General features: G+C 36.1%; 1 protein-coding gene across 26 annotated transcripts in view; it reads left to right on the forward strand.

Moving 5' to 3' along the window:
* The first annotated feature begins 61 nt into the window (after positions 1-61).
* Positions 62-24,564, forward strand: part of CCDC18 (coiled-coil domain containing 18) — a 110,259-nt gene continuing 85,756 nt past the window's right edge. For 10 of the 26 annotated variants that reach the window (XM_042251057.2, XM_060411737.1, XM_015092120.4 and 7 more), the window contains exons 1-7: positions 62-244; positions 918-1,023; positions 2,396-2,531; positions 3,041-3,215; positions 6,576-6,737; positions 10,982-11,088; positions 12,971-13,099. In XM_042251057.2, the coding sequence (XP_042106991.2) occupies positions 2,398-2,531; positions 3,041-3,215; positions 6,576-6,737; positions 10,982-11,088; positions 12,971-13,099 (707 nt within the window). In that variant the 5' untranslated portion in view covers positions 62-244; positions 918-1,023; positions 2,396-2,397. Of the gene's footprint in view, positions 245-917; positions 3,216-6,575; positions 6,738-10,981; positions 11,089-12,024; positions 12,079-12,970; positions 13,100-24,564 lie in introns of those variants that run through there. The other 16 variants (XM_060411793.1, XM_027972209.3, XM_060411822.1 and 13 more) reach the window with 9 other exon arrangements.

A 24,564-nucleotide genomic window follows, 5' to 3' on the forward strand; every position in this document is an offset into this window, starting at 1 on the left:
CCCCGACAAGCCCCGCGCGTCCGGCGTCGATTCACGCTAAGGCTGCGCGGGGGGCGGGGCTGCGGTTGGGGAGGTGCGTTCCCAACGGTTCCCGCGGCTGTTCGAACTCGGCGCAACCGGGATTCCCATAGTGTGTTTGGCGTTCGGCGCTTGGGGCCGGGGAGAGGGTCGTAGGTTTCCGAACGGAGAGGAGAGCGCGGCGTGCGCCGTCGTCGGTGGGTCTCTCTCACAGCTACGACTTGTGGTGAGCGACTGCCCCTGGAGGGTGGGAACTGGCCTGAGGAGGTACAGGTGTTTCCCTCTCTGTTCCCTTGGATGCGTTTAATCTAGTCGTCGCCCTCGCGGCTCACGCTCCTCTGCAGGGTCGTATTTTAGTAGAAGAAAAATCGGGAAGGAAGTTGTTCATGTTTTCCTCCACTGCTTCCAGATGAACGAAGGACCAGTCCTATCAAACTGAGCATTCTTGATACAGAACAATACGATATAAAGCCTTGAATGGCCTTCCAAAATGCGGAATCCTTTTCGACTACAGCCCATCTTTTTTTACATACAGCGAGTATAATGAACACTTGTTCTTCGGTGTGATGTGTGTGCCTGTGTATGCCTGCAAACACATTGTAATTAAGGCCCGAAGATGTCAGGGCCTGTAAGAAGCATGATGTGCTTTTTCGCGTATGTACAGGCGATGAAGCTAGACTTTTATAACTAAGTTGAAGGGAGGAGAAATCTTTGAGGGTATTAAATGGCCCACTAGGAAAATGAAAATATCTTTGCATATCAAACGTTTTCATTGATCCTTTAAAAGGGTGAGAGAATTCTTGGGTTAAAATTTACATAAACCTGATTCAGTTGAAACAAAATGGCATGTTAGAATTTGCCTAAATTTTCTTTACCCTTCTTCCTTCACCCTCCTGTAGGTAACTAGAGTTGCTGGAAAAAAACAGAGTGGGGACCTGAACCTTTGTTTGGGAGAGTCTTCTCATTTAAGCAGAAGCAAATTTTTGGAAACAAAAGAGGGAAGAGGCAAGAAATATTTTCTTTACCAAGATTCCATAGTATATAATTTCGTGCAACAGTTTATTCCAGTAAGATGAAGGTTTTCTTTTTAATCTTCCTCATCTGAGAAATTTTGAGTGTGGAGTAAATTTGTTAATTTAGCTAGGTGAGGGGAAAGAAGGACAGTTTTGTAATCATCGTTTAGTCACTGAAAATATTGGGTTTCTGTAAGTGCCTTAGAGTCCTGACTATAATACACAGGACTCCAAACCTTTTGGAGCTTGAGATGTCATCAGAATTCTAGAAGGGTGATCAGAAAGAAGCTTCAATGACAAAGGTAAATGGGATCTGGAAGAGGAATGTAATTTAAAGATTATGCAGGAAGATGGAGTAGTAGAGACTGTAAAGCTTTCATTTAAGTTGTATTATTAATAATATGTCTTAGTACACAATAATTATGAATATTAATTATTAGTAATAAAATGTATTTATCATGATTTTTTAATATGCAAAGCTACTTAGTAGAGAATTTGACAACCCTTAAGATACCATCAGTTGAAGAAACAAAAACTTTTCCTATTTATTTTTGTGAGTTAACCTGCTAAATGTCATTTTGATCTCTGTGGTTGTTATGTGAATGTGAATATATGGTTTTAAATTTATAGCCATGGTGAATAGAAGGCGATAACCTTTATCTGGTAATAAATTACCTTTAGGAAAATATGAATGTTATGATACCAGTTTTGTCAGATGTTCAGAGCTTATAACATGATCAAGTTCAAACACTTCATACTGAAATTAATTTATAATAAATAAGAAAACCACAGTGTGACATAATTAAAAGATCTTTGTGTCATGATGGCCTAGGTTCAAATCTTGGTTCCACCATTTACAGTTTGTGTGAGCTTGAGTAAGTTATTTAGAGAAGGAAATGGCAGCCCACTCCAGTATTTCTTGTTTGGAAAATTACACGAACAGAGGAACCTGGCGGCCTACAGTCCATGGAGTTGGAAAGAGTCAGACGTGATTGAGCACGCGCACACACGCAAGCAAGTTATTTGGCTCATTCTTAGTTTCTTCATCTTTAACATCAAATAGAAACAGTTTACACACTTCTTAGAAACATTGAAGATGGTTGGAAAAGGGGAATTGTAGTCCCTGGCTTAAATGAAAAATTGATTCATTGAAATTTTGTTGAACTTTCCATTATGGCTTTACCCTGCAGAGAAATTGATTATTGCTGGCTGTTTTGCTTTGTTTAAAATTACCATGAAAGATTTCACAACATTTGAAATAGAAAAATAATAACTTGAGTTAAGTTTTATTAGTGTGAGAGAATTTTGACTGACATCACAGATTCTTTCAGGCAAGGTACAAGAAATTAATTTCTTTTTTTAAGAAATGGAATCTAGTTCATCAGACTTCTATAATAAAGATAATGAAGAAGAAAGTTTGCTGGCAAATGTTGCTTCCTTAAGACATGAACTGAAGATAACAGAATGGAGTTTGCAGAGTTTAGGGGAAGAGTTATCTAGGTGAGTGAGTAAACTTATGTATAGAACTCTAACTTAGGACTTTAACTGATGAATGTAAAATTTTTGAATATCATTATTGTTTGCTGTGTTTCTCGTGTGTCCAGAATAGGGAATAATGCTCCATAATTTAAAAAATAATAATTTTGAATATAGCTTTCAGTTTAGGAAGAAGAACAGAACTATTATAGAAGTATTTACAAATTAAGACCTTTAATATATTAGGACTCAGTATAAAATATATGTGTAGGCTTAACTAATCTTTTATTATCATGACTTTTTTGAATCTTAAGTAACTCTAGCATAGAGGCTCCAGAAACATAGATTGCTAGTTTTAAAACTAATTGTGGTTTATTGAAAATTTAATTGAAATGCCTCAAGTTCCTTTCTGGAATCTGATTTCCAGCAATATTTCAGGTGCTTTTCTATTTTCTTACTTAATATGTAGAAATTTACAGTAAATACTTAAAAGTATCTAAGAACTAAAATGTACTTTTTCTTTTTTTTTCTAGTGTTAGTCCAAGTGAAAATTCTGATTATGCTCCTCATCTCTCAAGGTCTGAAAGACTTATTTTGGAAGATCTTTCTCATCCTAGCCATCTCGGACTTTTGAATTACTCACCTCATAAAAGAGTTTGTAAAATGCCCAATAGTGGTACTGATTTTCAAAAAAAGCCAAGAGATAAGGTTATCATTTTTAGACCTGCCTACCTAAAAGTAGTTTTAGACCTGCCTATTTAAAATACTTTTTCTCTGAGTTTTTTTTTCAAATGCCTAATTTATGTTTTCCATAGTCTCTTACTATAGTGCTCAAGACTCTTTGAAGTTAAGTGGTATTTAATACAGTAGCTATTTTGATGTATTACTCTATTTTAAAACTTCTATATTTATTACCTTTTTGCAATTGAATGTCTTGTTTTCTCTGTAACCCCCTTGATTTTATACCATACCATGTACATAATAGGTAATCATGGCTTATTAAGTGATTGAAGTATATTGCTGTTTAGCACGGGTCACGTGCTCCATTCATTATATCTAAATTTTGTGGATGATGTTAGACGTCTGTCCTGGTCTGAAACTCACTCTTTCTTCCTCTTTTTTATTCACTTGTATTCTCTTTCTTGCTATGTGTACTCCTCTGTCTTACTCAACCCTTTATCTCCTTTTCCTCTGTCTTCCTCCCATTTTTTATTACCCCACTGCCAGCATGCGTATATGTTGTAGCCATGCATTCTGGGAAACAAACTCACTCAGAAGGACAATGCAGATAGTGGAGTGCAGTGTGTTACACCGGCAGGCCCAAGGCAGAGTCTCCTCTTAGCCAAGGACCCCAAGCAGCATTTGTGAAAATCTTTTATACCCAATGTGTACATGTCTGAACCCACCACTCCAAATTCCTTTAGACTTACATAAACCAAGGAAAATACAATCCCAATAACCCCATCATTCACGTGCTATGTGCTCATGTGCTCAAACAAACAATTAGTCAATAATCAATAAACCCGAGGTTATACTCCTATAGATACAGAAAATTTTATGGCCTGTCTGGAGGAAGGGGTGATTAGTGTATGTTTCTCTGAGGCGATGAGTAACCTAGATACGATCTTCAAGGTTCCCCTGTCTGGAGGGGGTCTTATCCTTCTGTTGTTGTTTTCATAGGCACTAAACACAGAGTTCAGAGTCCGTTGGAAAGGTGGCTGAGCATGATCAGCATGAACAGGCCTGAAGTGGAGTCCAGACCCTATGAATTCCTTCTTCATATATACATATGGTTACATATGTACATGATAAACTTTTTTGATAGAAATTTGCTCTTCCCACTTAAGAAAGCTAGCAGTTGAGAGATTTTCTTTTAGTAAGGAAGCTGCTTGATGAAGCCATCTGAGCCTGCACTTTAGAAAATGAATTCAAATTCCTTGTCTACAAGGATTATGTAATTTTGAGAAATTTGATGTGTATCCTAACTCAAATTGTTGACTTTTTATTGTATATATGCCTTCATTGACATCATTGTGTTTTACCTTGCATGGGGATGACCCAGAGAGATGTTATGGGGAAGGAGGTGGGAGGGGGGTTCATGTTTGGGAACGCATGTAAGAATTAAAGATTTTAAAATTAAAAAAATATATATATAAATAAAAATAACATGTGAAAAAAATAAAACCTATTAACTGTAAAAAAAAAAATAAAGTTGCTATAGTATAAAAAAAAAACAAATTGAAAGGGGAAAACTATTGATAATGCCTATTAAAGACAAATGAAAGCTCTTTAATATATAAAGAGCTCCTAGAATTAAGGAAAAATCATCAAACCAGTGGAAATATGTGCAAAAGGCATGAATGGGAAAGGAAATGAAAACAAAAAGAGTTCAATCTCAGTCATAAAAAGAGAAATTCACTACCAGATTATTAAACATCCTGAGTTTGGCACTGTATTTTGTGGATGATATTAGGGGGAAATAGGCATTCTCATGCATTGCTGGTAGAAATGCAAAGTGATATAATCTCAGTGGAGAGACATTTGGTAATACTTACCAAAACCACAAATTCGTTTACCTTTAACTTGAAAATCCTATTCCTGGAAAGCTACCTGCATAAGTATAAAATGAGGCCTTGTTTGTCTTAACAAAAGACTAGTAATAGCTCAGTTGTCCAGTAATAAATAAATATTGAATAAATATGCAATGAATACTGCAGCTAAACGGATAAAAAGAAAAAAGGAGTGTCTCACTGAATTGATTGTGGAGAGATTGCCAGGATGTATTGTTGAAGTGAAAAACCATAGATATATTCTGGTTTTGCATAAGAGCTGTTGTTGGGGGTGGGTAATTTGTATTGTTTGTGTATGTATGTGGAAGCACTGCTGCTGCTGCTGCTAAGTCGCTTCAGTCGTGTCCGACTCTGTGCGACCCCATAAACAGCCGCCCACCAGGCTCCCCCGTCCCTGGGATTCTCCAGGCAAGAACACTGGAGTGGGTTGCCATTTCCTTCTCCAATGTATGAAAGTGAAAAGTGAAAGTGAAATCGCTCAGTTGTTTCTGACTCTTAGCGACCCCATGGACTGCAGCCTACCAGGCTCCTCCGCCCATGGGATTTTCCAAGCAAGAGTACTGGAGTGGGGTGCCATTGCCTTCTCCAATGGAAGCACTAGAAGACTAGATTTAAGATCCTAACTTAATGACTCTCCTATAGAAGGAGTTTCTGGTTTTTTTGCTGTCTAATTTGTGTTATACAAAAATTTATAAGTAAGAAACTTGTAAAAATGGTTACCTATTTACTATACATGGGAATGATACTTCTGTATGTACTCTTTTATATATAGTTCTGACTTTTGAATTATAAAAATGCATTACTTATTCAAAAAATAAAATTAAATCATGATTTGGAAACCTCAACGAATGAAAATTAAAATACTTTATTATAAAATATATATTCAAAAAAGTATAATAGAAATATATGTACAGTTAACAGTGGCTCAGTAGTAAAGAATCCGCCTGCAATGCAGAAACCGCAGGAGACATGAGTTCCATCCCTAGGTTGGGAGGATCCCCTGGAGCAGGACATGGCAACCCACTCCAGTATTGTTGCCTGGAGAATCCCATGTACAGAAGAGCCTGGCAGGTTACAGTTCATAGGGTCACAAAGAGTAGGACACAACTGAAGCAACTGAGCACGCAAAGAATAATTTATCCATTTTGTTGTTATGGGCATTTCAGTTCTTACCATTTTTATATAATCTTCAGGTACAAAAGTTTCTATCAGATTTATACCCAGGAGTAATACTGTTGCGTCTTAACATGTTCAACTTTACTGGATAATACCAAGAACTTTTCCAAAGTGTACCACTGTTTTACAAGCCAAATTTGTTTACTTACTTGTTCACCATCTGCTGAGGAGAGTGCTGATTGTCTCACATATCTTCCCCAACACTAAGTATCTTAACCTAATTTTCTGAGCTACTTAGTCATTTTATTGATAATTGTTCATTGTATTATATATAATACTTAGTGAAGTAATTCAAAATATATTGTTCTTTTTCATTTTTCAGATGTCGTTTTCATCTTCTACCCCTGTGGATCAGGAAATCAGAAGTCTTCGAGAGAAACTTAATAAACTTAGGCAACAGAATGCTTGTTTAGTTTCACAGAATCATTCTTTAATGACTAAAATAGAATCTGTCCACTTTGAATTGACACAGTCAAGAGCAAAAGTATGTTTCTTGAAATGCTGACTATGCCAACAGAAAAGAATCATCTTAAGATTTGTAATTGGAAAAATATTCCTTGTATTACCTTAATGTGTTATATATAATGATTTTTATTGTAATAATATATCAAGCTATTATAGAATCAATTTTATATGAATTTAATATTTGAGAATTATTTAGAGGAACTTGTATAATCTATGCATTTAGATAAGTCAGAACTTCTTAAAATTCTTAAGATTACCAATTTGTGTGGTTTTGCTTCTTGTACAAAGAAAATATATAGCTTACTTATCTTCTTCTTTACAATAATATATCCTCATTGTTGTAAACTTCAAAAATAGAAAAAAGGGAGAAAGATAACCCAGTTTCTACCATATAGAAACTACTTTATTGGTTTATCATATAATTGAATGTTGCACATTTGAATAGTTTTTTTTTTCCCTGTGTTTTATACTTCTTATATAGTCTAAGCATTTTTTGGTGCATTTACCTAGCTTTACCAACAACGATTTTTTTATGGTAGCATTAGTGTTTTCTTATGTGAGTATACCATAACTTAATAACTCTCCTGTTTAAGTGGTTTCCTTTATTTTTCTATATGATTGATATTGTACAAAAAAATTAGAAGAAACGAAACAGTCCAGTAATAGAGGCTTGGTAAATATATATATTTATTTATATATGCACGCATATAATTAATTGCTACCAAGCTTACTTTTGTTACCTAAGGTGAAAGCATATATCAGTGTATCAGTACTATAATATATTAATATATCAGTACTAAAACATATATCAATATATGAGTATTAAAATGCAAAGTTATTTGACTTTCATGGGACTTTGTAAAGTTTAGATGATATTTGTAGAGGCACTTAGAGTGGTATCTGTACAGTCAGCACTCCAAAACTCACCTGAAGTATTTAGTGGCAGAAACAAATACACAGTAACTAATCTGCTTTGTTTTTTGTAAAATGAGCATATTTGTCTAAATGTTTGTGTTTTAGTACGTGTGTGTGTGTATAAATATATATATATATATATATATATATATACACACACACACATGATGTATATAAGGAAAGAAAGGCTGTGCTATAACTCTGGGAACTATTAGAGCGCCATAGTGAGACTTTGACTGTTTTTTAGACATAATTGTTTTAAGTAGTACAGTTATGGGAGGTCTTTATTTTTCTTTTGTTCTTTTCAAACAAAACAAAGTACACTATTGTGCTTAAGGAGAAAAATGCTGCAGTGAACATAAAACTTTTTTGGTGTTTGGGATTATTTCTGGGATAGATTTCCAGAATGGTCAAATCACACAGAAAGAGTTTTTTCAGGCATTTACTGCACTCTGTCTACATTCAGTAGTCTACTGATTAAAAAAAAAAAAACAAACTAATTTCTTTGAGGCAAAAATATCTTATTTTTCTTGATTTCTCATGAGATTTACCTTCTCAGTGCATTTGTCATTCCTTTTGATGTGTCTGTTTATTATATTTTAACTTTTTAGTCCCCTATAGATTCTTTTAAAGTCATAGAGGCTTAATTATTTGAAGTGTTAGAGTTATTAAGAGTTTTACTGTTAACTACTGAACTATTGATATTTTAAATGTTCCTTTCTTTAACCATATAAATACACCAATGGTTATTCTAGGCAGTAAGATAGTTGTATTTTATAAGGCTGCAGTCCATGGGGTCACTAAGAGTCAGACATGACTGAGCGACTTCACTTTCACTTTTCACTTTCATGCATTGGAAAAGGAAATGGCAACCCACTCTAGTATTCTTGACTGGAGAATCTCAGGGACAGAGGAGCCTAGTGGGCTGCCATCCATGGGGTTGCACAGAGTCGGACACGACTGAAGCGACTTAGCAGCAGCAGCAGCATACTTCTCAGTTTTTCTTTTTTTTAAGAACTGGGGTATTTTGGCTTATTGAATTTTATTTTATTTCATTTTGGCTATGCTGGATCTTCCTTGGGGTGTCCTTCTCTTGTTGAAGAGCATGGGCTCAGTAGATCTGGCGCTTGGGCTCTCCAGGTGTGGTATGTGGGCTTAGTTCCCTCACAGCATGTGGAACTTAGTTCCCTGATCAGAATTTGAACCTGTGTACCCTGCATTGAAGGGTAGATTCTTAACTACTGGACCACCAGGAAAGTCCCCCATCTCAGCATTTTCTAAATTGCTTAATAAAATATTTTTTAGGGAGATTGCCTTTTCAAGGGCTGGTCTCAGCTTTGATGTTGCGTATGTGCCGCTTTTGGAAATCTTTTGCTCCCCTTTGTACTGGACAACATATTCATAATTGACCTTTTAGCAAAGTCTGTATAGTAGTTACAGTTCTGGATCTTGATGTGTTGTCCATTCTGGGCTTATTACCCTTCAGGCCTGCTGGCCTGCTGCCCAGCTGTCGTCTGGGACGTCTTTTTGATGTTCTTCCAGGTTGTGTTTACGGTTTCCTGGATCTCATGTTGACTTTCTTGGTTTACTCTTTCTTTAGTTGAAGCATATTTTACAGTACTTCCTTGCCTGTTTGAGATGTCTTAATTTCTCCCCAGCACTTGATTGAATTCTAGAATGAAAATTATTTTACCCCAGAGTTTTTAGGACACTGCTTTCTTGTCTTATATCCTCTAGTGTGTGTCTGGAATGTTTAATTCCATTGTGAATTACATTTCCTAGCGTGTAATATATCTTTCCTTTGTTTTTCCATTTATGATAGCTTTCAGTATTTTCCTTCTTTCCATGGTGTTTTAAAATTTCATAGTGATTTATCTTTGAGTAGACCTTTGTTATTTATTGTACTGGTTACATAAAGATCTTCTGGTTGAAATCTTGTGTCCTTTGGTCCCTGAAATTTTTCTTATGTAATCTTGATTATTTTCTTCCCTTTGTTTTCTTTCTTTTGTCTTTCCCAACCTGATTGGTCCTTTAAATCTTTCAAGTTTTTCCCTGGTATTTTCCATCTCTTTATCTTCCTATGGTACTTTTTCAGAGATTTCCTCAGTGTTGTCATCCTATTGAATCTTCTGTTTTGGCTGTCATAATTTTTCAATTTCTAGGCCTTTTCATGTTCTCTGATTGTTTTGTGTTTGCAATATCCTGTCATTGCTCTCTCAATGATTTTTGTGTGTGTGTGTGTGTGTGTATGTATGTATTTGCCTTGCTTCTGCCAGTTGCTTTTAGCTTTTGTTTTGACCTCTCAGATGTTGGTGTTCTGGTTATTTTTATTTAAGAGAAGGCACTTAAATGCTGTTTGGAAACTCTCTCTGCAAATGTGAGATTTGTTGTCCATTGAGCTTCATTTGTTGGTAATGGTTGAAGAGGTGGCTCTTTTGTAGGGAGCAATCTTCCTTCTCCCATTCAGTATCCATATGTGAGGTCTTTCACTTTGAAGTTCTTGAGTTTCTGCAGCAAAGAATCCTTTGATTTCTTACTTGTGAGATAGCCCCAGATGAGGTGGGATAGGAGGCTAGAAGCTGACTATTCTGTATTAATCTCTTTGTTTTTTAGCTCTACGTCATTTCTGCTCATCATTCCACAAAATGTTTCAAGAGTCCCGAATGTTTCCTGTTCAATTTCTCCAGATTAGTAAACTGTCTCTCTCTCTTCTTAAGTGGAAGGCTCTTGGTGACTCTTTTGACTCCTGGTATTCTGAGCGTGGGAAAAGGAGGGACTTATCAAAGAGATCTTGAACTATGTTCCAAGTTTTCTCTTCTAGACCTCACCCCTGTCCTGCACTATATACCTCATGCTTCCTTTTTCTGGGAATATTTAGTGTTCTTTTCCAGACACCATTAGGTTGTTGATTTCCATCATCTTACACTCTTCATAGTCCAAGTCGTATTTTCTAGGTTTTCTCTAGTAGTCATGTTTTCTAAATTTAGGCTTTAAAAAAGAGTCAATAAGTATTTTTATGTAATTTTAAATGATTTGATCTTTGAAATTTAAATTTCTAATTTATGTGAAATCTTTTTAGTTAGTGTTGGTAGAGATTCTCTTTTATTTTCCCTAAATAGTTAACCAGTTATCTTGTGATACTAAGTTGAGGATAATGGGAGGAGCTTACATGAGACTGGCTTGTGATGATGACATGCCCGTGTAAGTTGATAGACAAGATGAGCTTCACAATTGAAGAATGACTGGGGAGTTCTGTTGAATTTCCGTCAGATGATAAGAGAAACTAAGGAGCAAATAGATTAATTTATTTTGTAAAGAAAGTGCTCTGAAAGTTGTTTTTTGCTTTAGGTTTCTATGCTTGAATCTGCTCAAAAACAGGCAGCCAATGTACCAATCTTAGAAGAACAGATTATAAATTTGGAAGCAGAAGTTTCAGCCCAAGATAAAGTTTTGAGGTAAGATTTACAGCGTTTTTTTTTAAAACACATTTCATTGATTAGAATGTAACATCATGTGAGTGTGTGAATCTCATCCATATTTTCATCTGGGAAATTGCTATCAATGTCTGTTTTTATCATATGAAATCTCATGTTGTTTAGTTGCTAAGTTCTGTCTGTTCATGACACCATGAACTATAACCCACCAGGCTCCTCTGTTCATGGGATTTTCCAGGCAAGGGTACTGGAGTGTGTTGCCATTTCCCAGGCAAGGGTACTGGAGTGTGTTACCGTTTCCTTCCCCAAGGGATCTTCCCCAGACAGGGATCAAACCTGTGTCTCTTGCATTGTGAGTGGATTCTTGACCACTGAACCACCTGAGAAGCCCACTTATGGCTTTAAAATACTTATTGTTTATACGTCTTGTTAAATTTTGACCCCCACCCAGGCTTCCCTGGTGGCTTAGATGGTAAAGAGTCTGCCTGCAGTGCAGGAGACCCGGGTTCAATCCCTGGATCAGGAAGATCCCTGGAGAAGGAATTGGCAACCCACTTCAGTATTCATGCCTGGAAAATCCCATGGATGGAGGACCCTGGCAGGCTACACCCCATGGGTTTGCAAAGAGTCAGACATGACTGAAGTGACTTAGCATGCACACACAGATAGACTGTCGCAGAACTTGATGAATCTGTGTTCAGTTTATCATAATTCTTGGCTGCAGGATACATGCAGTTGTATGGCAGCTAAAAAAGACTAAATCTAAGCTGAGATATTTATTTATATGTTCTCATTAATATGAACTAGTTTACTTATTGTCCTATATAGTTATGCTCGCTACTTTGATGGGAATTCAAAGACATACAAGGAATCAGGCACTTTGTAATTTGTCTTCCTTTTCTGTTTTGAATATATGAGAAATACGTGCATATTAAATAGCATATTGTTCCATTTTAGTGATTCTCAAAGATTAATTCTGGGACCAGCAGTATGAGCATCATCTGGAAACATGTAAGAAATGCAAATCTCAATTCTGGTCTCAGACTTTCTGAATCACAGACTCTGGGAGTTGGGACCCAGCAGTCTATGTTTTAACAAGTCCTACAGATGATTCTTATGCACACTAAAATCATCTCTCATGACCATCAGAATTTTGTAATTTTCTTAGTAATGCATATATTTATTCCTAGGTATTTTATATTTTTGGTTGTTGTGAATTTGTTCTTGTTCTTTTTTTTTTTTTTTTTAGCCATGTGGCATGTGAGATCTTAGTTCCCTGACCTGGAATTGAACTCAGGCCCTTGGGAATGAGAGTGCAGAGTCCTAACCAGTGAACTGCCTGGCAATTCCCAATTTGTTCTTATTCTGTTCATTGATAGAATATAGGAAGGCTACTGCTTTTTGTATAATACTATAATTATTTTGTAATTGGACTATTTCTCATACCTCTAATAAATTCTGATTTTTATTTTGATTCTCCAGGGATTTTCCAGGTAACTAATGATATTATCAGCAAAAAAAGAATTTTGTCTTTCTTTTCTGAAATTTATACTTGTTACTTTTTCATTTTTGCTTATTGCAGCTGTCAGAAAAATCACTGGATATGGTGGTGATAATAGTCATCCTTATCTAGTTTCTGAAATGTACCTGATGCTTCTAGGTATCATTAAATAGGATATCAGCTTTTGTTTCAGACACATTTATCATTTGATGGTAGCATCCTTTTATTCCTTGTTAAACCTCATAGTATACTAGTGATGTATAAGCCTTTTCTCTGCCTCATGTTAAATATTTGTTTCTCTTAACTCAGTGATTTAAAATAATAGAATTCCTGACGTTGAACTGTTCTTGCATACCTGAAATAATCTCTTCAACAGCCTTTAAAAGTATCTTTATTTTATAGAGAGGCAGAAGATAAATTAGAGCAGAGTCAGAAAATGGTAATTGAAAAAGAACAGAGTTTGCAGAAGTCCCAAGAGGAATGTATAAGGTTGAAGGTGGACTTACTTGAACAAAGTAAACAAGGAAAGAGGTATGTGTTTTTAAAGGAAATAATTGTATTTCTAGGGAAAAACGAAGAATATATAGTACCTATTTAAAATTCTGCATAGTTTTTTAAGTAAAAAAAATTTCAGAAATTTGTCAGTGGAAAATTTAATGTCTTTAGTCCTGTAATTTTTAAAAATTTTTGATTAAAATTTTCACGAGTAGGCTTTATATGTTATTGGCATTTTGAATTGGGATTAATTCCTTAAAGCCTGATAAGGATTATCAATGAAATTACATTTACATATTTCTTAAATAAAATATATAAGAAAGTGTGGTTTAGTCTTCCTTTAGGAATAGATAAGTAATGCGAAAATATCTATTTTATATAAGCCATGTCTTTTCTTTAAAGCCATATCTTAAGATAAAGTTTTCTAGATAACTGACCAGATAATTATTAATTTTGAATGTTCATTAACTTTTAAACTAATAAAGATAAAAGCTTTTTAGTTTAATGAGATTTTACCATATAATAATGTCATTGTAACAGTTTTTACACAGGGTAAAATCATAATCTGCATTTTTATCCTCTTTGGCAACAAAAATATGTTTTAAAATTTCATCCTATGATATAAGTAATGTTATGAAGAAAGTATTTTTGAAAAGTTGTCATATAGATAAATAATTGTTTGCATGTTCATTTAAACTTCTAAAAACTGCTCAAAACCTGTCTATGTCATTTTTCATTAAAGTGAGTTTGGAAGAATATTTTCTCAGCAGTGTTTGGTTAGTGTAGTTCAAGTTACAGTATATATTTGGTAGGCATTATTACTTAGTGGAAATGTGTAGTTTTGGAGTCAAACCAGCCAGGTTTTAACGTCTCAGTGACTTTGTTACCTTGAAGAAACTATTTAACCTTCTTGAACCTCATTTTGTTCATATTAAGTCAACATGATATTGATTGTCTTGCTGTGAGGGATAAATGAAAAAATAAATGTAAGATGCTTCATAAATAATAAACACTAACCAGTGTAGCTATGGTAAATATAAACTGTGTGGTCGAATATTCTGAAAATCAGACTTTACTTACTCAGATGAACCTTTTGTACGTAGATATTTAAAATAACAATATAATACATGAAGACTAGCCTTATAGCTAAGGAAAAGTACAGAAAGAGCAACTAGTTCTCTGTAGAACTTAGAGATGATTTTTTATGGAAGGGGATTTTTTTTGTTTTTGATTGTACTGATTCTTCATTGCTCACATGGGCTTTCTCCTTTTGGAGAGAGAGGGGCTGGCTACTCTCTAGTTGTCATGTGTAAACTTCTCATTGCGGTGCCTTCTCTTATTGTGGAGAACAGGCTTTGTGTGCATGGGCTTCAGTAATTGTGGCTCACAGGCCCAGGTATTCCCCGACATGTGAAATCTTCCTGGACCAGGGATCAATCAAACCTGTGTCCCCCACGTTACAAGGCAGATTCTTATCCACTGGTCTACCAGGGAAGTCCAGGGGTAGGGTACTGACTTTGCTGTCATAAGGTGGATAAGTAGGGGTGCATGCCTCCTGGACAACATGTGGAAAGGCAGAGAAATACAAAAGAACATCTTTTCTAAAGAACACTAGGAATTTTGTGTACTTATAAATGGATGATATAGTAGGATGTAAGGAAAAAGACAGGCTTGGTCCAGACTGTAAATGGCTTTGTGTTTTATGCCAAAGGATTTGTATTTTAACCTAGGAAGCATAAATCATCAATTCAGATTTTTAGGTAGAAATGTGACATGAAGACTCTTGGAACTTTTTGAAGAACTAGAATGAATATTGACATTCTAAAATTGAAATATCAAAACCTTTACAAAGACTTTTTTGAGGGTAGAGATTAATCAGATGGATTAAAAAGCCAGTGTAAGGCAGATATTGTTAGCTTTATACAGTTTAGAAGAGAGATACTTAAAATATAAAGACACAGAATAAATAACAAGGTCCTGCTGTATAGGACAGGAAACTATATTGAATATCCTGTGATTAAACCATAATGGAAAACAATATGAAAAAAGAATATATATGTATAACTGTGTCACTTTGCAGTATAGCAGAAATTAAATGCAACATTTTATATTTTTTTAAAAAAACACATAAGGACACAGAAAAGATGAATGCAAAGGAATGAAAGTAAATATTTTAGGCAAAAAACAAATTGGTATAGTTATATTAATATCACAGAGTAGATTTAAGTACAAAAAGCATTGCTAGAGTTAAAAAGAACTCCTGTATTTATATATATATATATGTATATATCAGAGAAGGCACTGGTGACTCACTCCAGTAGTCTTGCCTGGAAAATCCCATGGATGGAGGAGCTTGGTAGGCTGCAGTCCATGGGGTCTCTAAGAGTCGGACACAACTGAGTGACTTCCCTTTCACTTTTCACTTTCATGCATTGGAGAAGGAAATGGCAACCCACTCCAGTGTTCTTGCCTGGAGAATCCCAGGGACGGGGGAGCCTGGTGGGCTGCTGTCTATGGGGTCACACACAGTCGGACATGACTGACGTGACTTAGCCACAGCAGCTGCAGCATATGTATATATATGGAGAGAGAAATGGCAGCCCACTCCGGTGCTCTTGCCTGGAGAATCCCATGGACGGAGGAGCCTGGTAGGCTCCTCCATGGGGTCACAGAGAGTTGGACACGACCGAAGTGACTAAGCACGCACGCACATGTGTGTATACATATACATATGTAATGTTTAGGTAACACTTCAGCAGGAAGTTATAAAGATTCATAACATATCTAATAATATAGTCCCAAAGTACATAAAGAAAATAAAATTTCAAGTAGAAATGAACAAATTTGTAATCATACAGGGAATACTTTTGCTGATTTACTAGAATTGTTAGATTAAGCAACAAAAAAGTAAGAAGCTGAAGAGTTTAGTGACTATTAACCTAATGGATGTATATATGGAATCTTGTAGCCAACCATTTGAGAATGTGCATTCTTTTAGACACTCCTAGAATATTTATACTTTGTTACCTTATTCTGCCAGAAAACATGAATTTTAACAAAGATAAAAATATTTATGTCATACATATCATCCTCATGTCATTAAATTATATATGACAGCCCTATACCCCGCCATAGTCCTCCCTCCCTGAAAACCATGTAGTTTGAAAATGTAAAATCAGCCTTCTCGATACTCGTGGATCACTGAAAAAATTATGATGAAAATTGGAAGACTTAGAACTGATACAAAAAGTGTTTCATATTGCAGCTTGTGGGCTGTAGCCAAAGATATTCTTAGAAGAAAATTTTTAGTCTCCTGTTCATGTATTAAGATTAGTATATGAGTAAACTAAAACATTAAATTTATATAGTCAGGAAAAGAACATATAAGAGCATCAGAAGAAAAACAGAAGTATTTAAATAATAAAGGGTGAAACGGATATACAGAAAACAATGAAACAATAGAGAATCCCAAAAATCCAGATCTGGTTTTTTTTTTCCCTCACACTGGCCAAGATAATGGGCATTACATAAGATTAATCCAGGAGAAAATTAATCCACAAAAACCAATATTGGAATTGAAAAGTGTCCCCTAAATTACAGATTTAGCTATGATTTAAGAAATAAGACCAAGTACTGTGAACCATTTTACGATAATACATTTGAAAACTTAATGCTTTTCCAACAAAATAAAGTTTAACAAAACTAACTTAAGAATAAATTGAAAACCTTAGTTTTTTAACCATTAAAGATATTGAATCAATTGTTAGAAATTTCCCCACAAGAAATAAAATGATCAAAATGATGATAATGATTCCATATATATGTGTTAGAATACGGTATTTATCTTTCCCTCCCTGACTCACTTCACTCTGTACAATAGGTTCTAAATTCATCCACCTTATTAGAACTGACTCAAATGCATTCCTTTTTATGGCTGAGTAATATTCAACAGCTTTATCCATTCATCGGTTGATGGACATCTAGCTTGCTTCCATGTTCTAGCTATTGTAAATAGTGCTGCAGTGAACAATGGTATACATGTGTCTCTTTCAGTTTTGGTTTCCTCAGGGTATATGCCTAGGAGTGGAATTGCTGGGTTATATGGTAGTTTTATTCCTAGTTTTTTAAGGACTCGCCATACTGTATTCCATAGTGACTGTATCAATTTACATTCCCACCAGCAGTGTAAGAGCATTCCCTTTTCTCCACACCCTCTCCAGCATTTATTGTTTGTAGACTTTTTGATGAGGGCCATTCTCACCGGTATGAGGTGATACCTCATTGTAGTTTTGATTTGCATTTCTCTAATAATGAGCAGTGTTGAGCATCTTTTCATGTGTTTGTTAGCCATCTATATGTCTTCTTTGGAGAAATGTCTGTTTAGGTCTTTTTCCCACTTTTTGATTGGGTTGTTTGTTTTTCTGTTATTGAGTTGTATGAGCTGCTTGTATATTTTGGAAATTAATCCTTTGTCAGCTGTCTCATTTGCTATTATTTTCTCCCATTCTGAGGGTTTTCTTTTCACCTTGCTTATAGTTTCCTTTGCTGTGCAGCTTTTTTAAGTTTAATCAGGTCCCACTTGTTTACTTTGTTTTTATTTCCATTACTCTAGGAGGTGGGTCATAGAAGATCTTGCTTTGGTTTATGTCATCGAGTGTTCTGCCTATGTTTTCCTCTAAGAGTTTTATAGTTTCTGGTCTTACATGTAGGTCTAGGAAGTGTTTTAATTTCATTCTTTTACATGTAGCTGTCCAGTTTTCCCAGCACCATTTGTTGAAGAGGCTGTCTTTGCCCCATTGTATATTCTTGCCTCCTTTATCCAAAATAAGGTACCCATACGTGCATGGGTTTATTTCTGGGCTTTCTATCTTGTTTCATTGGTCTATATTTCTGTTTTTGTTCCAGTGCCATACTGTCTTGATGACTGTAGCTTTGTAGTATAGCCTGAAGCCAGGAAGCTTGATTCCTCCAGCTCCATTCTTCTCTCTCAAGACTGCTTTGGCTATTTGGGGTCTTTTGTGTCTCCATATGAATTGTGAAATTTTTTGTTCTAGTTCTGTGAAAATGCCATTGGTATTTTGATAGGGATCGCGTTGAATCTGTAGATTGTGTTTGGTCATATACTCATTTTCACAATATCGATTCTTCCTACCCAGGAACATGGAATATCCCTCCATCTGTTTATGTCATCTTTGATTTCTTTCATTAGTGTCTTATAGTTTTCTGTGTACAGTTCTTTCATCTAGAAAAATGGTACTGAAGAATTTATTTACAGGACAACAGTGGAGAAGCAGACATAGAGAAGAGATTTACTGACATGGGGAGAGGAGAGGAGAGGAGAGGAGAGGGTGAGATAAATAGAAAGAGTAACATGAAAACTTCTATTACCATATGTAAAATAGATAGCCAATGGGAATTTGCTATATGGCTCAGGAAACTAAAACAGGGGCTCTGTATCAACCTAGAGGGGTGGGGTGGGAAGGGAGATAGGGAGTTTCAAAAGGGAGGGGATATATGTATCAGTTCAGTTCAGTAGCTCAGTCGTGTCCGACTCTGCGACCCCATGAATCGCAGCACGCCAGGCCTCCCTGTTCATCACCATCTCCCGGAGTTCAGTCAGACTCACGTCCATCGAGTCCATGATGCCATCCAGCCATTTCATCCTCTGTTGTCCCCTTCTCCTCCTGCCCCCAATCCCTCCCAGCATTAGAGTCTTTTCCAGTGAGTCAGCTCTTCACATGAGGTGGCCAAAGTACTGGAGTTTCAGCTTTAGCATCATTCCTTCCGAAGAAATCCCAGGGCTGATCTCCTTCAGAATGGACTACTGGTTGGATCTCCTTGCAGTCCGAGGGACTCTCAAGAGTCTTCTCCAACACCACAGTTCAAAAGCATCAGTTCTTCGGCACTCAGCCTTCTTCACAGTCCAACTCTCACATCCATACACAACCACAGGAAAAACCATAGCCTTGACTAGTTGGCAAAGTAATGTCTCCACTTTTGAATATGCTATCTAGGTTGGTCATAACTTTTCTTCCAAGGAGTAAGCGTCTTTTAATTTCATGGCTATAGTCACCATCTGCAGTGATTTTGGAGCCAAAAAAAAAAAAAAGTCTGACACTGTTTCCACTGTTTTCCCATCTATTTCCCATGAAGTGATGGGACCGGATGCCATGATCTTCGTTTTCTGAATGTTGAGCTTTAAGCCAACTTTCTCACTCTCCACTTTCACTTTCATCAAGAGGCTTTTCAGTTCCTCTTCACTTTCTGCCATAAAGGTGGTGTCATCTGCATATCTGAGGTTATTGATATTTCTCCTGCCAATCTTGATTCCAGCTTGTGTTTCTTCCAGCCCAGCGTTTCTCATGATGTACTCTGCATAGAAGTTAAATAAGCAGGGTGACAATATACAGCCTTGACGTACTCCTTTTCCTATTTGGAACCAGTCTGTTGTTCCATGTCCAGTTCTAACTGTTGCTTCCTGACCTGCATACAGATTTCTCAAGAGGCAGGTTAGGTGGTCTGGTATGCCCATCTCTTTCAGAATTTTCCACAGTTTATTGTGATCCACGAAGTCAAAGGCTTTGGCATAGTCAATAAAGCAGAAATAGATGTTTTTCTGGATCTCTCTTGCTTTTTCCATGATCCAGCAGATGTTGGCAATTTGATCTCTGGTTCCTCTGCCTTTTCTAAAACCAGCTTGAACATCAGGAATTTCACAGTTCATGTATTGCTGAAGCCTTGCTAGAAGAATTTTGAGCATTACTTTACTAGCATGTGAGATGAGTGCAATTGTGTGGTAGTTTGAGCATTCTTTTGCATTGCCTTTCTTTGGGATTGGAATGAAAACTGATTTTTTTTTTTTTTTTAGCTGTTTAGAAGTATGTTTATTGCACTTACAACATAACTTACTTAAATAAAGCAACAGCATTTCAGGAAATAATTTGGCCAACATACTTGGCCATTTCCTTAGGTAAAAGTTATGTTTACACTTGAGAAAACATTCCAGTTGGTTATAATACTTTACAGGGTATTTAGGTTGAAGTCAATTTAACTAGCTTCAAAGTTCAAACCTGCTCCTTTTCATTTAGAAGAGTAGTTAAAACCTAGAAGCCCCTCTGCTCTTCAAAGTAATCAATGACATCTGAAATAGCAACGATTCAGTTTAAAAGTATCCATATGCATTTTAAAAAAGTAAATCTGGATAGGACTAAGAAAAATCATGTAACAATTCAGCAAACTTCAAGAAACAAATTTTAAAGTATTGTCATATAAATGCATTTTTTTAAGAAGGTGCTTGTACTTCCCAGGTCTTTGATATTTAAAAATACAGAGAAACTAATGGGAATTTGGTGGAGGGGAGGGGAGTCTTTTCATTCAGATAAGGATTTTTCAGTGAATCTTTTTTTCTTCTTTTAATTTTAAAATCTTTAATTCTTACATGCGTTCCCAAACATGAACCTCCCTCCCACCTCCCTCCCCACAACATCTCTCTGGGTCATCCCCATGCACCAGCCCCAAGCATGCTGCACCCTGCGTCAGACATAGACTGGTGATTCAATTCTTACATGATAGTATACATGTTAGAATGCCATTCTCCCAAATCCTCCCACCCTCTCCCTCTCCCTCTGAGTCCAAAAGTACGTTATACACATCTGTGTCTTTTTTCCTGTCTTGCATACAGGGTCGTCATTGCCATCTTCCTAAATTCCATATATATGTGTTAGTATACTGTATTGGTGTTTTTCTTTCTGGCTTACTTCACTCTGTATAATTGGCTCCAGTTTCATCCATCTCATCAGAACTGATTCAAATGAATTCTTTTTAACGGCTGAGTAATACTCCATTGTGTATATGTACCACAGCTTTCTTATCCATTCATCTGCTGGTGGACATCTAGGTTGTTTCCATGTCCTGGCTATTATAAACAGTGCTGCGATGAACATTGGGGTACATGTGTCTCTTTCAATTCTGGTTTCCTCGGTGTGTATGCCCAGCAGTGGGATTGCTGGGTCATAAGGTAGTTCTATTTGCAATTTTTTAAGGAATCTCCACACTGTTCTCCATAGTGGCTGTACTAGTTTGCATTCCCACCAACAGTGTAGGAGGGTTCCCTTTTCTCCACACCCTCTCCAGCATTTACTGCTTGCAGATTTTTGGACCACAGCCATTCTGACTGGTGTGAAGTGGTACCTCATTGTGGTTTTGATTTGCATTTCTCTGATAATGAGTGATGTTGAGCATCTTTTCATGTGTTTGTTAGCCATCCGTATGTCTTCTTTGGAGAAATGTCTATTTAGTTCTTTGGCCCATTTTTTGATTGGGTCGTTTATTTTTCTGGAATTGAGCTGCATAAGTTGCTTGTATATTTTTGAGATTAGTTGTTTGTCAGTTGCTTCATTTGCTATTATTTTCTCCCATTCAGAAGGCTGTCTTTTCACCTTGCTTATATTTTCCTTTGTTGTGCAGAAGCTTTTAATTTTAATTAGATCCCATTTGTTTATTTTTGCTTTTATTTCCAGAATTCTGGGAGGTGGATCATAGAGGATCCTGCTGTGATGTATGTCGGAGAGTGTTTTGCCTATGTTCTCCTCTAGGAGTTTTATAGTTTCTGGTCTTACATTTAGATCCTTAATCCATTTTGAGTTTATTTTTGTGTGCGGTGTTAGAAAGTGATCTAGTTTCATTCTTTTACAAGCGGTTGACCAGTTTTCCCAGCACCACTTGTTAAAGAGATTGTCTTTACTCCATTATATATTCTTGCCTCCTTTGTCAAAGATAAGGTGTCCATATGTGTGTGGATTTATCTCTGGGCTTTCTATTTTGTTCCATTGATCTATATGTCTGTCTTTGTGCCAGTACCATACTGTCTTGATGACTGTGGCTTTGTAGTAGAGCCTGAAGTCAGGCAAATTGATTCCTCCAGTTCCATTCTTCTTTCTCAAGATTGCTTTGGCTATTCGAGGTTTTTTGTATTTCCATACAAATCTTGAAAGTATTTGTTCTAGTTCTGTGAAAAATGTGGCTGGTAGCTTGATAGGGATTGCATTGAATTTGTAAATTGCTTTGGGTAGTATACTCATTTTCACTATATTGATTCTTCCGATCCGTGAACATGGTATATTTCTCCATCTATTAGTGTCCTCTTTGATTTCTTTCATCAGTGTTTTATAGTTTTCTATATATAGGTCTTTAGTTTCTTTAGGTAGATATATTCCTAAGTATTTTATTCTTTTCATTGCAATGGTGAATGGAATTGTTTCCTTAATTTCTTTTCTACTTTCTCATTATTCGTGTATAGGAATGCAAGGGATTTCTGTGTGTTGATTTTATATCCTGCAACTTTACTATATTCATTGATTAGCTCTAGTAATTTTCTGGTGGAGTCTTTAGGGATTTCCATGTAGAGGATCATGTCATCTGCAAACAGTGAGAGTTTTACTTCTTCTTTTCCAATTTGGATTCCTTTTATTTCTTTTTCTGCTCTGATTGCTGTGGCCAAAACTTCCAGAACTATGTTGAATAGTAGCAGTGAAAGTGGACACCCTTGTCTTGTTCCTGACTTTAGGGGGAATGCTTTCAATTTTTCACCATTGAGGATAATGTTTGCTGTGGGTTTGTCATAGATAGCTTTTATTATGTTGAGGTATGTTCCTTCTATTCCTGCTTTCTGGAGAGTTTTTATCATAAATGGATGTTGAATTTTGTCAAAGGCCTTCTCTGCATCTATTGAGATGATCATATGGTTTTTATTTTTCAATTTGTTAATGTGGTGAATTACATTGATTGATTTGCGGATATTGAAGAATCCTTGCATCCCTGGGATAAAGCCCACTTGGTCATGGTGTATGATCTTTTTAATGTGTTGTTGGATTCTGATTGTTAGAATTTTGTTGAGGATTTTTGCATCTATGTTCATCAGTGATATTGGCCTGTAGTTTTCTTTTTTTGTGACATCTTTGTCAGGTTTTGGTATTAGGGTGATGGTGGCCTCATAGAATGAGTTTGGAAGTTTACCTTCCTCTGCAATTTCTGGAAGAGTTTGAGGAGGATAGGTGTTAGCTCTTCTCGAAATTTTTGGTAGAATTCAGCTGTGAAGCCGTCTGGACCTGGGCTTTTGTTTGCTGGAAGATTTCTGATTACCATTTCAATTTCCGTGCTTGTGATGGGTCTGTTAAGATTTTCTATTTCTTCCTGGTTCAGTTTTGGAAAATTGTACTTTTCTAAGAATTTGTCCATTTCTTCCACGTTGTCCATTTTATTGGCATATAACTGCTGATAGTAGTCTCTTATGATCCTTTGTATTTCTGTGTTGTCTGTTGTGATCTCTCCATTTTCATTTCTAATTTTATTGATTTGATTTTTCTCTCTTTGCTTCTTGATGAGTCTGGCTAATGGTTTGTCAATTTTATTTATCCTTTCAAAGAACCAGCTTTTGGCTTTGTTGATTTTTGCTATGGTCTCTTTTGTTTCTTTGGCATTTATTTCTGCCCTAATTTTTAAGATTTCTTTCCTTCTACTAACTCTGGGGTTCTCCAATTCTTCCTTTTCTAGTTGCTTTAGTTGTAGAGTTAGGTTATTTATTTGACTTTTTTCTTGTTTCTTGAGGTATGCCTGTATTGCTATGAACTTTCCTCTTAGCACTGCTTTTATAGTGTCCCACAGGTTTTGGGTTGTTGTGTTTTCATTTTCATTCGTTTCTATGCATATTTTGATTTCTTTTTGATTTCTTCTGTGATTTGTTGGTTATTCAGAAGTGTGTTGTTCAACCTCCATATGTTGGAATTTTTAATAGTTTTTCTCCTGTAATTGAGATCTAATCTTAATGCATTATGGTCAGAAAAGATGCTTGGAGTGATTTCGATTTTTTTGAATTTATCGAGTTTAGATTTATGGCCCAGGATGTGATCTATCCTGGAGAAGGTTCCATGAGCACTTGAAAAAAAGGTGAAATTCATTGTTTTGGGGTGAAATGTCCTATAGATATCAATTAGGTCTAACTGATCTAATGTATCATTTAAAGTTTGCATTTCTTTGTTAATTTTCTGTTTAGTTGATCTGTCCATAGGTGTGAGTGGGGTATTAAAGTCTCCCACTGTTATTGTGTTATTGTTGATTTCCCCTTTCATACTTGTTAGCATTTGTCTTTCATATTGCGGTGCTCCTATATTGGGTGCATATATATTTATAATTGTTATATCTTCTTCTTGGATTGTTCCTTTGATCATTATGTAGTGGCCTTCTTTGTCTCTTTTCACAGCCTTTGTTTTAAAGTCCATTTTATCGGATATGAGTATTGCCACTCCTGCTTTCTTTTGGTCTCTATCTGCGTGGTATATCTTTTTCCAGCCCTTCACTTTCAGTCTGTATGTGTCCCTTGTTTTGAGGTGGGTCTCTTGTAAGCAGCATATAGAGGGGTCTTGTTTTTGTATCCATTCGGCCAGTCTTTGCCTTTTGGTTGGGGCGTTCAACCCATTTACGTTTAGGGTAATTATTGATAAGTA

The sequence above is a fragment of the Ovis aries genome, chromosome 1 (genome assembly GCF_016772045.2).
Source record: "Ovis aries strain OAR_USU_Benz2616 breed Rambouillet chromosome 1, ARS-UI_Ramb_v3.0, whole genome shotgun sequence".
Lineage (NCBI taxonomy): Eukaryota > Metazoa > Chordata > Mammalia > Artiodactyla > Bovidae > Ovis > Ovis aries.